The sequence below is a fragment of the Plasmodium brasilianum genome, chromosome 14 (assembly GCF_023973825.1).
Source record: "Plasmodium brasilianum strain Bolivian I chromosome 14, whole genome shotgun sequence".
NCBI lineage: Eukaryota > Apicomplexa > Aconoidasida > Haemosporida > Plasmodiidae > Plasmodium > Plasmodium brasilianum.
In genome coordinates, this window is record NC_090127.1 from 2,598,512 (window position 1) to 2,616,910 (window position 18,399).

General features: G+C 27.4%; 4 protein-coding genes across 4 annotated transcripts; 2 read left to right on the forward strand and 2 right to left on the reverse strand.

Annotated features, from left to right (window-relative positions):
• Window positions 1-7: 7 nt before the first annotated feature.
• MKS88_005761 (uncharacterized protein) lies at window positions 8-5,332 on the reverse strand (the record flags this gene model as incomplete). The annotated part of the gene is made up of 1 exon (XM_067219053.1): window positions 8-5,332. The coding sequence occupies one exon, from the start codon at window positions 5,330-5,332 to the stop codon at window positions 8-10; it is 5,325 nt and encodes a 1,774-aa protein (XP_067070967.1).
• Window positions 5,333-7,010: 1,678 nt separating this feature from the next.
• On the forward strand, window positions 7,011-12,538 carry MKS88_005762 (uncharacterized protein; the record flags this gene model as incomplete). The annotated part of the gene is made up of 2 exons (XM_067219054.1): window positions 7,011-7,967; window positions 8,492-12,538. The coding sequence occupies 2 exons, from the start codon at window positions 7,011-7,013 to the stop codon at window positions 12,536-12,538; spliced, it is 5,004 nt and encodes a 1,667-aa protein (XP_067070968.1).
• Window positions 12,539-12,914: 376 nt separating this feature from the next.
• MKS88_005763 (uncharacterized protein) lies at window positions 12,915-14,397 on the reverse strand (the record flags this gene model as incomplete). The annotated part of the gene is made up of 3 exons (XM_067219055.1): window positions 12,915-13,005; window positions 13,192-13,427; window positions 13,801-14,397. 3 exons carry the CDS (start codon window positions 14,395-14,397, stop codon window positions 12,915-12,917), a joined length of 924 nt encoding a protein of 307 aa, XP_067070969.1.
• A 1,129-nt stretch (window positions 14,398-15,526) lies between these two features.
• Window positions 15,527-17,743, forward strand: MKS88_005764 (hydrolase; the record flags this gene model as incomplete). The annotated part of the gene is made up of 3 exons (XM_067219056.1): window positions 15,527-15,557; window positions 15,948-16,330; window positions 16,859-17,743. The coding sequence occupies 3 exons, from the start codon at window positions 15,527-15,529 to the stop codon at window positions 17,741-17,743; spliced, it is 1,299 nt and encodes a 432-aa protein (XP_067070970.1).
• Window positions 17,744-18,399: the final 656 nt, after the last annotated feature.

Below are 18,399 nucleotides of genomic sequence, written 5' to 3' on the forward strand. Positions count from 1 at the left end.
TTCCTGTTCATACATTTCCAAATTTTTTTTTTTTTTTTTTTTTTTTGTCCTCATTATAATCATATATCATAGATATTATATATTCTGCACTTAATGTATCGTTCTTATTATAAATATTTTCCACATAATATTTTTTGTTTTTCTTTTTCATCTCACACATAATTAATTTTAGTTTCTCAACATATACTACCTTTTCTTCTTCACTCATTTTTTTAAAATTACTCATCATGTAATTATAGATGCTGTAAAATTGTTGTTGTAGCATAAGACCCTCATTTTGTTCAAGCATATTAGTTCCATCCTGTCGTACAGTAGTATCATTTATTTTTTTATCTTCTTCATATTTTTCTTCCTTCCCTTGTTTAAACCCATTTCGAGTAATCATTGTATTATTTCTAATCGTATTAATGGCTAATTGTTCATATAGGTACTTTTCGTCATCTCCCTTTGTGCCATCATTCATGTTACTGTAATCACTTAAAAATAATTTTAACTCAAGATCGTAAAGAGAATGATCAAAGAAATGCAAATCAGTATAGGAGAAAAATAAGGTTATTATACTTGAGACCTTCAAATCGTGTATTTGTTTAATGAGTAAATTTTTTATGATTATGATTAGATGAATTGAAAAATAAGAATAATAAGACAAATTATATAAACTCTCAAGGACATTAATCAAGTAACTGTTATCAACATTTTTAAAATTTAACAAAAGATTATTTAAATTTAATTTATAATTTTTAATGTCAAAGAATAAATACGAATTATACGAGCTTTTAAAATATTCTTCCTCCTTCAGTTTATCCAGCCCTTTAAAAATGGACATCCTAAACCTTATAGTACCACAGTTATCACTACTCTCGTTGTTGTTGCTATAATTTTTCACTGAGTATCCATTCTTAGAGTAATTACTTACCGTTAGCCCGTTTCTTTTATCACTATTGCTGTTAAAAGGACTAGGTATATGAGGGCGCCCTTCAACTGCATTTTTACAGAGATCGATATTGCACACGCTTCTACCTACGCTACTGCTCTCCCCTTCGGGGCCATGGATGGATGTTAGTGTTCTCTGCTCATTCGCTATTGTCAGAAGTAATAATAAAATAAAATTTTCCTCTCTTAAATTTAGTAGACTTAAAATGTGTAGAAATTTGCATGCACATTTAAAAGATATTTCTGCATATTTGTATGTAAATAAAAAATTGTAAATATCAAAAATTATAGAATCAACAGAGTGCATTTTTTTTTTTGTTTTCATATAATATTTAGACAAGGCTAATAGTAAATGTTGTAGTGAAGTAACGTTCACAGTATTTATATATCTATATGTAATATCTTTTATTTCTTCATATAGTTCTGATGGGAAAATATTAATTTTAGATAAACACGAAATAGATATACAGAACGAGTTGATATTCATGTTTTTAAAAAGAATTAATTTTTTTACTATTGCTTTGATTAACTCATTTTCTATTTTAATAATTTCATTTAAATGATGTTGTTTGTTATGTTTTTCTTTATCTTTTTCATTTTCTCCCTTTGCATGGGACAACATATAGCTTCCTTTGTTAGCGCCCTCCCACTTGTTTCGTTTATCACACGCAGCGGCAGCACTATCTATATGGTAATTATTATAAGTACGATAGTTATACTGCTTATCCGGTCCATCCCTATTGGTACTTTTGTTCTGCGTGGGTATTTCCTTTTCACTGTCCTTACTTGCATAGTTGCTGCTTCCATCTTGAGTACCAATTTGTGCTTTGTCCAAAGAACTTTCGATAATGTCGTTACTACCGTGAATGCGACTTTCCTCAGGGTACTTGGTACAAGCGAGATTCCCATCACCTCTTGCACGCAAATTATCAGTCGAAAAACTTCCATCCCTATTGATCGACTTTATCAAGTACTTATTTTTTTCATTTGTTGGTTGAGGTATTAATACCCGTTCTCTTTTTCTGTCAATAAGGTTGTTCAGGCCATATAAGAGACAAGACAACCCATACTCGTTAATTTTATCCATTTTTTTTAAAATTTCTTTAATGACTACTTTGTAAAAATCGTTACATACGTTTTTAATTTTTAATTTCCCTAAGGAATAAATAAGTGCAACCAGGGAATGTATGTTAGTATCTTTCACCTCGTTTATAAAATTTTTTTTATCTAGCGAAAAAAAATTATTATGAAATAACTGATATTTTGCTAAAATATTACAGATAATAATATTATTATTTAATGTCATATTTTTTTTTTTATAAATAAATATATTTAATATTTTATTAACTAGTAACAGGTCATAATTATTATTACTGTTTTTCACATGATTAAGAAATATATGTATTATGTCCTTTTCACTATATTCATTCAAAAAAAAATATATTATTTTAACAACATAATTGCCACATTCTGTCAAGTTATTCCTGTTTAACAGCAGAAAAAGACTTAACACGTCTTTTTTCTTAATTGCTATATTATTATATTTTAAATGTGCGTCATTTAGATGGAGGCAAACATGGCTGTTAGTACTGCTGTTAGTACTGCTGTTAGTACTGCTGTTAGTACTGCTGTTAGTACTGCTGTTAGTACTGCTGTTAGTACTGCTGTTAGTACTGCTGTTAGTACTGCTGTTAGTACTGCTGTTAGTACTGCTGTTAGTACTGCTGTTAGTACTGCTGTTAGTACTGCTGTTAGTACTGCTGTTAGTACTGCTGTTAGTACTGCTGTTAGTATTGCTGTTAGTACTGCTGTTAGTATTGCTGTTAGTACTGCCCTTAGTATTGCAGTATTTATTTCCGCTTTGCATACTTTCCCCTGCACTGTTAAGCTCAATATGCATGTCACTTACTCCTTTTAGAAATGCTTTCCTTTTCAATAACAAATTTTTTGAAATCGCTGAGGGGGGGGTACGCATACTCGCTGCTATATTGCTAGTGATTATTTTACTCGCTGCTACCTTGCCCCTCCCATATCTGGATCCATCTTCCTCCTGTTTTATATAGTCATTTTTGAAAATACCCTCACTTGGCTCTCCACTTCCTTTACCTCCAACACGTTCATGTAATTGGATTCTTTCCATTATATTACTGTACCCATTAGTGTATAAGTTTTCTTTCTCTTCTACATTCGTACATTGTATAATTGATCCTTTTTTTTTTACTTTATTAGGGCTTGAAAAAAAGGGCTTAAGAAATACATGCCTTTGCAATTTTTCATTTTTTAACTCCTTTTCATATTTATTAAACAAGCTTTGATAATTTAAAAAATTAAAAAAAATACTCATCTGCACTTCTTTTCTTTCTTTTTCTGAGCTATAGAAGTAGAAATTGTCCAGATAAATCTGCTTACCCTTTTCGATGACACCACTATCATGTGCATAAATTTCATAAAAAAGGTGCATTAGTAAAGTTATACTTTTTTCATTAGCTGTAAATTTTTTATATGTATATACTATCTTTTCCTTTAGTAGTTGATGACTATTTGATTTTCGAAATATGTGTAACGTTTTTCCCTCTTGTCCTAAGGTAATATATTTTTTAAAAAATTCAAAAAAAATAGTAGAATAATTTAAATTAATAAAAAAAGGGATTAAATAAAAATGAAAGTGCATTATTATGTTATTTAAAAATTTTAAAAACTCTTTTAAATATTTTGTATAAATCTTATATTCGCTTGGGATAATAAAAGGGAAATAGTACAACAGAAATAACGGATTATAAAAATAAAAATTACAAAAGTAGATATGTTTTATATATTTATAAATTTTTTCCTCATAATTATTTACACATATGGACAAAAATGCGTTTAATATATATTCCTTTAGTATACACGTATCTGTCATTTTCGATAATAGGGAACTGTCCACTTTATTCTTATTATCCGCAATTCCATTATTTTTAAAAATATTACTACTTAAATAACTACATTTTAAACTATTATTTTGCATCTCCTCTGTACCATTTTTTTCGCCATACCTATTATTTACTAAATAATAATCATTTCTTATTTTTTCGTAATATTTTAGACCTTTATATTCATCGGATTTTTCATAAATCTCTTTATATACACCCAAATGATTTGATCTGTTATTATAAAAAAAGTACTTTATTTCGTGAGGGTAAATTTCATTATTTCTTCTTATATCACTCTCTTCATTTTTAAAATTAAACCTCTTCCACTTCCTGTCATAGTGTCTGCTAAAATTGCTTTTGCTGGAGTTGTTTATGTTAACATTACGTACATAATTTTTCGCATTATCCCTTGTATAACCATCACTTCCACTTTTGTGCATTAAATCGTCTGACCTGTACATCTTCCTATTTGCGAGAGAAACTTTGGCGCATGAATTGTTCACTTTTTCGGTTTTGTCAATCCTTTGCTCTGCATTTTGCCTAACCTGGTCATAACTTTCTTCAGAAGTTTTCCTGATCTGTTCATACCCCTCTTCAGTGGTTTTCCTGACCTGGTCATAACTTTCTTCAGAAGTTTTCCTGATCTGTTTATACCCCTCTTCAGTGGTTTTCCTGACCTGGTCATAACTTCCCGGCTCGTCGTAACTTTTCGCCTCGACTTTGCCTGCCTGGCCAGCATCCCCTTTTACATGTTCATTAATAAAATTGATAATATCAAAAATGTAAATATTCGAAGTAGCACATTTTTTTGGAGCCTCAAAATTTACAAAAAATTTACTGTTCAGTATGTCATCATATGTTAACAACAATTTTATGTCTTTTCCCACTTGTGTCTTTTCCTCTTGTTCTCTCTTTAATTGTTCTATTTTGCTAATAAAAGCCTCTAACGTAAGTAATTTTAAAAATTCAAAATTTTTAAATTCAATGCTTAATTTTAAAACGAGAAATAAATGATAAAGACTTGTTTTTAAAATATACTGATGTGTTGTATTTACTAAAGATTTAATATCTTTCGTAAACATGCACACACTCAAAATTTTTTTAAAACTGTGTTTTCTATTATTTATAGTAATATAAGTAAATTTTTTTTTTTTTAATTTTTCTATATCTTTTTTTAACAGTGTTAAAATGTCAATTTTTAAAAATTTACAAAAATAAATTTTTTTTTTTTTATTAACAATAATATTATTATGTTTGCTACTATGACTGCTATTATGATTACTTTTCCCAAACAAGAAGGTAATTTCGTTATAAGTTAAATTGCTCGTCAGTTTTATCTTCTCTTCAATTTTTTTTTTCTTATCAAGTATATAATACAATTTTTTCTTTTCATTTTTCTTATTATTATAATATTTATAAAAGTAGCTTTTCAGATTGATGTTTACAAAGCTTAATTTTTTTCTTTTTAAAAAAAAATCATCTAGCATAATTAATCATCTTACAAAAAAAAAAAAAAAAAAAAAAATTATTTATAGTATAAAAAAGTATTTATAATATATAACATGTTTGTTGGCCATATATGGGTTTAATCGTTTTATTTTGTTTTATTTTGTTTTATTTTTAATAACAGAAAAAATGAGGAAAACACAACTGTCCTTTTAATTGCTGTTTGTTTCTGTTCTAATTTTTGTATGTGTACAAGTTCCTTTGATACACGAAGTTACAGTGTGTTATATATAAGCGCATACTTACGCATACGTATAAATATAAATATGTTTGGAGCGTATGTATATAGTATAATAATGTAGCGTAGGTATATGGCATAATAATGTAGCATAAGTATATGGCATAATAATATAGCATAATTATACAGTATATGGCATAATAATATAGCATAATTATACAGTATATGTTTGTATATATAAATAACATACATTCGTATATACGTTCATATATGATGTACTACCGTTTACATATTGTTCTCATATGTTTAGCTTATCTAGCTGGCACAGTGTATAATGTATAACGTTTTGACAGCTCCTATAAAATATGTTAACATCCTTTTTGTAAATAATGGTTTTTCCTCTTTTCTAAGAAATACTGTTTTTATAATTTCGATGTGTAATTATATCTCTTCTTTTTTTTTTCTTTTTCTTTTTCATTTTAAAAAAAAAAAAAAAAAAAAAAAAATATCTAGTGTTGGTTACTCCCGAATTTTAATTTATTGCACTAATATTTTATTTTTATTTTTTTTTCATTAAATAAACATCGTTGTCGTTACTTCATATTTATGCAGTAAATATATGTAACTACTACAATTATTATAAGTATTATCTTTTTCTATAACTTCATCTTCTCCTCCCCCTCGAATGAAATACTTTATTATAAACTTAAAAAATATAATTTATTTTATATTTATAAAATTTTTTTTAAATACCCATTTTGTGTTTATTTCTTGTTCATGTATATATGTACATGTATATATGTACATATATATATATATATAAGCTTTTATTATTTTTATTTTTTATATAACAAATTGCATATTTTTTTATTTATAATGTTATATCCCGCTTTTTACTTTGCGTCAATTTGTTCAAAAGTCAACATGCATTTGTACCTTTACAAAACGAAAAGAAGTATTTCTTACGCATTTGCATTTTTGTATATTCTTTTTCAAAACAAAAACAAGAAAAATATAGAAAAGAACAGTAAAGCGAAAGAACGCAAAAAAAAAAAAAATAAATAAATAAAATAAATTAAAACCATTCTTCTTACTTAAATATATATATATATAGAACAGAATTAAATAGTGAGCACATACTATATCACAACTTTAACAAACAGATTGATATTTTGTCAATTTTGTCCCTTTTTAAGTTACTATACTTTTCAGCTGTTCGTAATGGTAAGAAGTTGACCTATGGTGATAGCTGGGAGTGAATATATATATGAACAAATCATTATGTATTATATGCATTCCAATTCATACATACATAATATACAAATCCATATATACGTGTAAGTCGTATCCGTATGTCCATATGTTCACATGTTCATACACGTGTACAACAATAGTCCTATTATGAACACGTGTGTTAACTCGTTTAATAAAAGCAGCCAAGTAAATACGATCGGAGCGCACTCATTTAACGAACAGGCAAAATGAAAATTACAAATCGGCTGCAAAATTTTTTTTCGAAATTTGATAAAAAAAAGATTAAGAAAGATTGTATAGTAAATATAAAAAACATTTTAAGTGAAAAAAATGAAAAAAAAAAAGAGGAAGAGTTAAAAGAACTATTTGAGTTTTTGTCCAGTTTGCTATACAAGGATTTGGAAAAGGATGTTGTAAAAATACAAATAAATTTGCTAGAAAAAAAAAAAAAAAATCTTCTTTTTAGAAATTTAAGAAAGATATTTAAAACTTTACTTTTATTTAAAAATGAAAAGGATTATATAGAAATGCTGTGTGATTTTTTATTTTATTTATTTAAGTATATGAGAAAAATAAATGTAAGGAAATGCTACAAGTTAATTAGGGGGATCTCTTCTGCAAGTCAGCTATATGGTAATAACTGTCTAAAGGATGATAATAGGGGTAGGAGGGGATCACTAACGGATGAGCTTCTTAAGAGGGAAGTAACTACGAATGACGATGATAATGAAGTTACATGTACTACAAAGCGTAGCAACAACATAGTTGGGAACAACAACAACGAAGGAAGTAATAGGAAGCATCTTGAGAGGGGAAGAAGTAAGATTCCAACCTGTATGAGTGCACATAACGATTTATTGTTTCATTTTTTACTGAATAGCAATATTTTAATATATTTAGAAATGCTAAAAAAAGGGAGCAGCAAAAATTTACAGTATGAAGAGCATTATTTTTTTATGAATTTAAAGAAGTCGATGATAAATAAAAAATATATTTTAAAACTATGTGACCTAGTTATCTTTATAATTTTAAATTATCCAAATTTCCCCATATTTATTGATACGCTATTTAATTTATTTTTTTTTGTTCGTAATAATCTGATTACGTTTTTTCTGAATAATATATACAAAAGGTTGTCAGACATTTTTATTTTAAAAAATAATGAGATAAATAAAAATTTTACAGTAAAGAAATATTATAATCTTTTATTTTATGTATATTTTTTATATAAAATAAAAATGTTTACATATTTGTATTTATACCCAAAAAAATGTGCATTTTTACTAAATGACCACGTAAATGCAAAAGATATTATGGAGTTTTATACACGTATTTTGAATAATTATAAAAATAGCTTATATTGTTGTTTTTATGAAATAAATAAAAAGAAGAATGCCAAATCTTGGCAAAATTTCTGTTTAGTTATAATTTATTTAGTTAACTTTATTTATACGAGTCATAAAAGCATTTTGAATGTTTTTCCAAGAATTACCAGTAACTGCATTTTATTTAAAAAATACAAAGATGTCTTTCTTCACTATCACAAAATTTTTGATACGTTATTTAAATTTAATCAAGATAGTAATTTAACTAATTTGAAGATAATGAGTATCATATGTAGCAGTTTGTGTACGGACAAAAAATATTGTACAGACGCATTAATGAATAAAAAAAAAAAAAAAAAAAAAAAAAAAAAATTGATACCAAGATAAGCCAAACGGGTCAAAGTGACAACGGTGAGGACAACATAGGAAAGGACGAGCAGCGTGGGCTAATAAACCCAATAATAGAGGAAGCGAAAAAAAAAAAAGAAAAAACAAAAGAGGAAATAACTAAGTTCGAAATGTACAAATTGTTGTACAGGATTATTCCAGATGGTAATAATAGCATTAGCATTATTAGCGGCAATGGTGGCAGTAGTAACGTTGGTAATAGCAGTTGTGCTTACTCGTGTGCATTAAGTTTCCACTTTTTATATGCCTTGACGAGCAGATGTGTAAGGCTGTACAACTTTCCAACAATTCTGAGAGATGCCATTTTTTATAAAAAATTGCTCATTCAAAAGATATACAAAGAAAAGAATGAAGAGGAGCAATTACGAAATAGTAACAGTACTAGTAGTGGTAAAGTTTCGTTATTGGAGTACTCCAAAAATTTATACAACAACTCCTTTTTAAATCTTATTAAAAATAAATTTTGCCTTTATATGAACATTGATCAGAATATTCTGAACATCTTTTTAATAAATGAATTTGATAAATTTCTGACAAGCAAGAATTTAAACTACAGGAATTTTTATCTGTTAATGTTTTATAAAACAGACAAGTATTATCAAATAAATATTCTTCTGTTTTTTCAAAAAATTATACTTAGAAATGTGTTAAAGTATGCTCTGCTTGTAGGATGTAAGGGGGGAGGTCATAACAGTCAGACGTGTGGTATGGCGGACAACGTTATAGGGTCCGTTCATGAGGGAACTATAAAAACAAGTACTGCCCTAGGAGAAGCGGTTGATGGGAAAGAGTCTACTATGAAAATCAGTAACTGTGTAGCGGACGACTGTTTAACGGATGATGGAGAAGACTTTGTTCAGGTGAGTATTGAGGAGCATCCTCGACAAGCAAGGCATGTTGCCTACTTCTTTAAGAAGGAGAATGCAAAACTTAAAATGCTTCACATGAACGAGTTTAACATTTGTAGCAAAGACATAAATAGGATTGTTTCGAAAGCATCTGAAAATACATTCATTGTTTTAAAAAATTTAGACTTCATCGATTTAACTTGTTCGGATAAAAACTTTCTGTTTGATAAGAATGCAATTAATATACTTTTATATCAGATGACAAAAGAGAGTTTTAATCTGTTTAAATTTTTACATTCTTTTAGCTTAAAAAAAAAAGAAGATACAAATATTTATGTAAAAAATCTTAGTTTTTTAGAAGCTATATTGAAATGCATTTACAATTTTGTAAATTCGTTTTATTCAATTAGTAAGCTTACCAGATCAGGCAAAAAATGTGTCTTATGTTGTAATGACAAAAAACAGTTCGTTTTATTCACTAATAATTATTATGAACAGATAAAAAATAAAAAGATGAAAACAAGAGTGACAGAGAAAAATGTGTACTTACGTTTTGAAAAAAATTTTAATAGAAAATGTGCGAAGGGAAAAAATTTTAAAATCATGAAAAATCTGATTAAGCTGTATGTTACTACAATAATTGAGAAGAATAAAAAGGAAAAATATTTTTGTACAACAGAAGAAATTGAAATAGCTAAAATAATTTTGTTTGTTTTTAATTTTATGATATTTTATATGACCAATAATTTAAATAATGAAAACAACCTGAACAAGCAATGTGAAAAAAAAAGAATAAACGGAAAACAATTAAAAAAAAGGTATTGTGATATTTTCACCCATATACATGTGTTTCCCAATTTGATAAAAAGGTATAAGGATAAAAAACAAACTGCTAGAGATGATTTAAAAAAGGAGTTGATAAGATTTTCGAAAAATTATTCTTTTATAGGCAAACAGTTGAATAGCAATGTAGATAAAAATTATTTCATATTTTTTACCAATTATAATTTTTTGCAAATAAACAAAGAAAACAAAGATTTTCAAACGTGTAGGCAAATTTACAATCTCTTTAAAAGTGTAACACTTGAGATGGTATTCAGTAATGGTACACTGCCAACTAAAGGGGATGAAATAGTGGAAGAACATGGTAAAGAGCAAAAGGGGCAATCCTCATCCGCATCTATGTGTGTATCTGAAACTGGAACTGTAACTGCAACTGCAACTGCAACTGCAAACGGGGGCGATCAGCAGCAGGAGAGCGAAGATGATATTGTCATTTCGGGTGGATCCTTGCTAGACATATTAGCAGAGAATGCAAAAAAGGAAAGGAAGAGTCATATCATGAAAAGAAAGAAAATTCGTACTGATCTATTTTACAATGTTATCAATTTATTAAAATATTTAAAAATAAATATAAAAGAGCAGAGCGCAGAAGGAGTAATAAGGACTCTTCATTACCTACTCCAATCCCTTGTTATGATTTCAAGAAAGGTTAAAATGATTGCAAAGCGGGAACAAGTTCTGGTCGAGCAGTTGGGGGATGTAGCAGTAGTACAAGAAAAATGGCGTGGAAAAAAGGTGCAACAGGATAATAGTGAAATGGGTGGAAGAAATGGAAGGGATGGAAGAGAAGAGCAAGACAAAACCGTAGACAGGAGCACAAATGACGGTATGTACACAGATACGCATGTAGATATGCTTGAAGTTATGGGGGAATCATCGGATGATGTAACACGTGCGGATGTGTGTGAAATAACGAATGGGGAATTATATGATGGTACGAATAAAACAGATAAAAAAAGAGCGAATGAAGGTGATAGCTGCATTGGTAGTAGTAGTGGTAGTGATAATGGCAGTGTTGGTGGAAGTGATAATGGCAGTGTTGGTGGAAGTGATAATGGCAGTGTTGGTGGAAGTGATAATGGCAGTGTTGGTGGAAGTGATAATGGCAGTGTTGGTGGTAGTGATAATGGCAGTGTTGGTGGTAGTGAGAGTGTTAGTTACGACCAGTCGATCAATGCTGCCGCTCAATACATGCGAGATATGGCATATATGGAAAAAAAAATAAGACATTTCTTACTATGCTTTAAGGTTAATAAAAATGTAAAGGTAAAAGAGCCAAATAAAATAAAAGGGTTAATAGAGAATTTTACGTTAAAAATTATGAGGATTCTTACAAAGGAAAAAAAAAATAAGGATCTAATAAAGATAACCATAAGATGTTTGGAAAATTATAGCACGTTAGAGAGTTATATCTTGTTGGGGAATCATAACATGCTGAGGTGCCGTAACTCGTTGGCGAACAAAATAAGAAGTAATAAACATATCGTGGTTACTTATTTATTCCACTTTTTAGAAATGTTAGATGTTTTACCACAAGTAAATCGGTATTATTCAAAATTTTTTAATTTATTTTTTAAGAGTTCTTTTGTAAGATACATAAATATAAATGAAATGTTCAACAGTTGTTATAAAAAATATTTTTGTCGAGTCATTCATAAATTTGCATCTGACCTGAACATACATGATTATATTAAAAACAAAATAAAAATACAGACTATAAATTCTCAACAAAAACAAGAGTTGTGTGAAAGAATTCTTCTTATGATAAAGAAATATAATAAAAAGGTGTACGTCATTGATGAAGATCTTTATCGAAAATGCATTAACAGTGTTATGAATAATCATAGAAGTAATAATAAGACCCTTTTAAACTCCTTTACATTAAATGTACTGTCCCATATTGTACAGAATATTTGCATTCATTTTAATAAAATATTGAAAAATAAGAATGCATATGAATTTAAGAAAAAAATTAGTTTTAGTCTATTGGTTTTATTAAAAAAAATTAGCACAATCATACATATACAAGATGATAAAAATTTACAGCATTTCAAGGATCAGTTAGTCAATTATCATTTTGTTGAAATTACCAATTTTCAGAAATGCTTAGATAAAGAACTGTGCAATCAAAGCATACGGATTAACATAAACGATTATGTTAAAAAATTAGCACATGTTTTACAAGGCTTAAAATTTACTCAACGTACATGTGATAATAACATACTAAATGAGGGGAGAGCAGTAAACATACCTACTATAACTACACAAGGGAAAGAACATAAGAAGAGATCTGCACCACCACATGCCAGGGATAGAAAGAAAATTAAATGATAGAGACCCCCATCAAATGTTCTCAGAAATGTAGACATGGATTAACAGAGGAAATCAAAAGATGGGGGAGAAAAGCGTGGAAGCAAAACGCAGAAGCAGCGCACAAAAATGCAAGCGCAAACGCAAACATGCATACGTACGAGCATATATGTGCATATGTCGTATGTTCATTATTCTTAGCATTCGTTAATTCTTCAATTTTTTAACTCAATTTCGTAATGCAGTTTTGTAATGCAATTTTGTAATGCAATTTTGTAATGAAATTTTGTAATCGCTCAAAAGCTTCCTTTGGCGGGTTTTATTAAAATAATGTTGTCCTTTATTTGTGAAAGCATCTTTGAAGTTTGCTTTTTTTTTTTAAAAAAAAAAAAAAAAATTAAGGTAACATTTTTTGAAGAAATGTTATTACATCCTTGTCAAACGTCATTTGAACTTCTTTTTCAAATTTTTCAATATGCTTAGTCGTCCTTAATAAATAAAAATAAGAAAAAATAGGGGAAAAGTTCGTATAAGTAATGAATGTGTATAGGTGTATACATATAAGCATTTACTTATACATGTGCATTCTTTTTAATAGTAAAAATATATAAATAGTTATCATATGGAGCACAGTACATGTGTTTATATACACCTACGCATTTGCATGCGTTTACCCGTTTATGTCCGATATGAGCAACTGTATCTTTTCCAAAGGAGTTACTCGCATTATGTGCTCATTCATCTTTTGATCCTTTTCAGAGTTCCTTTTATGCTTTTCACAAACAGAGTTAATGAAACTTATCATTTCCTCAATTTCATCATCGTGAAAATTCATTTTACATTTGACATTTTTTATGTTCGCTTTGTCTTCAACCACTTGAATAAACTGCTTAAATAAATTTCTTAAACTCTGATGATACATCGAAAGAAGAAAAACAAAAGAGGACAATGAAATGCGGCAAAAAATTGGATGGAATCTAGTTGTATTTTATGGAGAAGCGAAAAATATACCGGGATGAAGGTCTAAATGCATACACGCATGTACATAAATATATACGTACATATATATATATATATATTTATATTTATATATATATTTATATTTATATATATATTTATATTTATATATGCTTATGTACGCATGCACGCGTGCACTTATGCACGTTCACACATAGATACTATTTTGCAATGCGCTGGGAAACGTATAACGGCACTTCTACCAAACGGCATATGAAGGTTTCTCCAAAATATCTAACAAGTACAAATGCCTACATATTATTTACATGGACATAATTCTGGTAATTGCTAATAACATTTTCATTATTCTGTGTATGCTTGGATATAGTTTCATTATGATACGTAATAAAGAAGTGCAACTTCTTTAATGAATCATTGTATATTAAATATTTTATAAGATATTGGAATGTGTTGATATTTAAAAAAGGTAATTTTAATGATTGAACTTTTTTGTTTAATGTAGAAAAAATAATATTTTTTATTTGTTGATCATTTAACTGAGTACTTTGTATATTCAAATATTCAAAATTATTATGTTCAAGATTTAATAAAATTTTTTGAAATATCATATTTGTAATTTTATTTCCTTTTATATTTAACCCTCTAATATTTTTATTTTCATATACACTACATATAACATGAAATAAATTAATTTCATTTAAATTGTTATATGATATGTCTAAGTATCCACTAAACGATGTATTTTTTTTTAAAACGTTACAAAAGTTTTCTATAACATCGTAATCGACATCTTCTTGTCTACACAAAATACTGCTTTTCAGCTTTATTTTATGCCCCGTAAATTTATTGCTATTTAGTTTTTCCGTTATTAGGATGTACGACGTGATTAGTGAATTGTCCATCTCGCTGGAATGGGTTATTGTGAGGATATATGTATGATTAACTGATTGAGTGTATATATTCATGTACACTTGTATATTCTGTACATACCTTCGCGGACGTGTATATATTTATTTATACGTACGTACATAAATATGTGCCTTTATTCTTTGTAAAAATATGCATTCTTAAAAATAATGTACTTTTTTTTTTTTTTTTTTTACTTTAATGAGAAGAGAAAAAAAAAGAGAAAAAAAAAGGAGAAAAAAAAAAAGAAAAATCATAGAGCAAACATTTTTTTCTTTTTTCATTATATTTTAACTGATAAGGGTCACTTACGAAAAAAAAATAAAAAATATAAAACAGACATATTATCATTATCGTACATTTATGCACATATTTTTTATTACCAATTTTTGCGTGCATATGTATAAAATACATACATATATATGTGTAATCTAATTCAGAATGCAAGTTTTTTTTTTTTCTTTCTTTTTTTATGTGCATGTAATCTCTATTTTTATGTTTGTGTAAGTTCTTGCGGAACACATTTCTTTTTTCTTTTTGCTTCTTACTTAGCTTTTACTTTTTTTTCTTTTATTCTTCATATTTATAAACATTCAGCGAGTTTTCATTTTACCTACTATCGTAGATTTACCATTTTTATATGATAAACTTTGAATTTAATTTAGCTATTCATACATTATCGTTTCGAATGTATAATATAGTCATCCGTAATATTTTCGCTCCTTTTCTTCCATTTTTCCATTCTTCCATTCATCTATTCCAATATCTTTTCCCTCCACGTCAGTTTACTTCATTTCAATTATCCCTTTATTTTATTATTTTATTTTATTATTTTATTTTATTTTATTTTTTTTTTTTTGTCAAATAAGTAACATAATTATGATTACAATTTTGCTGCTCCTCTGCTCATTTAATAATCCATGAGCGAATAATATAATATCACTGTAGTAAAATTATATAAGAATTGAGAATTATAAAATAAAATTCCGCATTTTACTAGGATAATATTCTTGAGGAGCCTTCAATAATATACATTATATTTTTTCTTTTAAGAAAAAAAAGAAAAAAAAAAAAAATACAAACAACATAACATTATAGTATATTATTCCTATTTTTACGTTAAGTATGATAACGGAGAACGGTATCATATTTTTAGGTATTTGACATAAAAAAAAAATAAAGAAAATATTACATACATGAAATAATTACCATTTTGAAATAAATTTAATTCAAAAATTGTATTTCTCCTTAATGTACTTACTACACGTTAAACTTTATTTACTGTTACCTGTTTCAATGAAGTTCAAGATATGTCCTTTAACACATATGCATATACAGCTGTCTACTGCATATATACAATATTGTGTACATTTAAAAAAAAAAAAAAAAAAGATAATTGGAGTATAAAATATGAATAAAAAAAAGGGGGAAAATAAAAGTGAAATAAAAGCACACACAAAAAAGAAAAATGCGCATGTTAATTTTATTTTTCATGTTTTTTTTTTTTTTTTTTTTTTTTTTTTGTTACCATTCACCATTTTAACAGGTACAGGTTCATCATCTTCCAGTCCAAAGTTATCTCACATTTTCAAAAATTCAAAAATTTTATCGAAACAAAATATTAGGAATTCATATAATTCAGAATTGAAAAAAGAAGATTTTGACTACGTAGAGAAATTTGTTGATGAGTTGGCTTCGAAAGATTTAGAATGTATTGATGAGCTAAATGATTTGTATTTAAGAAAAAAATATAATGACTGTTCAGATTTAAAATGTTACACGTGTTACGATGCATTAAATGATAATTCAAAAAATAAGAGAAATAATATTTCCGTTCTCCTAAAATCAAATGACTCTTATGTTCTAATAGACGTCGGAAAAACGTTTAGAGACAGCCTTTTGCGTAACAAGGATAAAATTAATTTTTATGTAAAATGAAAAAAATGCATTAAGAATTTATATTAGTGCGACATAAAAACTTTTTGCAGAACTTTTCTTCATTTTTTGTTTGCACTGTCGCACTTGTTAAGGTTTTTTATCCACTGTTCGTAAAATTTTGCTTTATTTGTATGTACAGTTCATACATTTTAGTTTATTTGTATGTACTGTTCGTAAGTTTTGCTTTATTTGTATGTACTGTTCGTAAGTTTTGCTTTATTTGTATGTACTGTTCGTAAGTTTTGCTTTATTTTTGTGTACTGTTCATACATTTTAGTTTATTTGTATGTACTGTTCATACATTTTAGTTTATTTGTATGTACTTTTCAACATTTTAGTTTATTTGTATGTACTGTTCATACATTTTAGTTTATTTTTATATACTGTTCATACATTTTAGTTTATTTGTATGTACTGTTCGTAAGTTTTGCTTTATTTTTTCCTCATTGTTTATAAATATCAGTTTATATTCATGAACTGTTCATTTTTTTTTTTTTTTTTCTTGCGTTTTCCTCGTAGGAAATTAAATTAGACTTAGTCCTGATAAGCCACAGTCACACAGACGCATTGAACGGGATAGATGACTTGAGAGATTTGCAAGAATTTAACAAAATAAAACATGATGATATCTGTTATTACACGCCGAAAAATCCAATTGACATATATGTGAATGAAGTAACCTATGATCGATTACGAAAAGGTTATGACTATTTAGTTAAGAAAAGAACAGAAAATATCTTTTATTCAAAAATTGCTGCACTTAATCTATATGTTTTAAACGATGAAAAATATAATGTATTAATACATGAGAAAAAGAATTTGAAGGAATTAACTGATGAACTAGTTAATAATTCAAAATATAATCATAATAATAAAACAGAAAAAAAAAATAAAATAAATGATATTGATGATAAAAAGGAAGGAGTAAATACAGATGATGATAAAGCCTGTATAAATATACACACCTGTGACAAAAGAGATGAATATGGTTTTGTCTATACAAAATTTGATAAAGATAAAAGTATAAGATTTATTCCATTTCAACATGGAACAAATTACATTTGTGTTGGTTATGTAATAGGAGAAAATAAAAAGTTAATATATATTTCAGATTGTTCATATTTACCACCATATGTATTAGATTATATTAAAAAAGTAGGATCACCTGAAATTTTAGTTATAGACGCACTTTATTATAATTCGAAACATTATTCTCACTTCTCCTTGTATGAAAGTATACAAATTGCTTTGATAATTAAACCAAAGAAAGTTTTTTTTATAGGGATGTCTTGTGATATTGAACATAATATTACTAATTTATTTCTTAAAAAATTGGCAAAAAAATTTCCAGATATTTCTTTCGCCTTGGCACATGACGGTCTGTTCGTCCCCTTCGATTTTTAGAAATTATGAACAGGGTAAGGAGAGTGTCTATGTATGTTTGCATATATATATATATGTATTTACGTTACATGACGCAGTAGTATATTCCTATTTATGCCCATCATCCGTGATATTTTAATTCAAAACATCTAGATCACCATGCATATTTGAGAATTCTTCGGCAGTTATGTGTTTTACATATGGTACATTGTAAAATATATGTCGTAAAGTTTATGTACGTGCAAGCTTATCGTTATTTTTACGTGGGTATATCAAAAAGGAATAGAAGCATACACATATAAATATATTATATACATAGTATAAATACACTGTATATATATATATATGTGTTCGTGTGTCCATTTTTGAGGAGAAAACATATGTCTTCAAAATATTGTGCAAAAGATGTGTGCTCATTTAAAGTTGCACTTTTTTTTTTTTTTTCCTGACCCATTTTTTTAAACTTTTTTTTTTTTTTTTTTTTAATAGCTACATTTTGCATAAACTAAAGGTTCGCAACAGTTGTATAGAGAGAATTATTGTTCATTTAGGATAATTTTAATATATGGTTGTTTCCATTCTTTCGTTAAAATTATTTTTTATAGTCTTACAATTTTTTTAAAAGCCAAAAAAAAAAAAAGAAAATGAAAAACACAAAACAAACACAAACTAAAAAA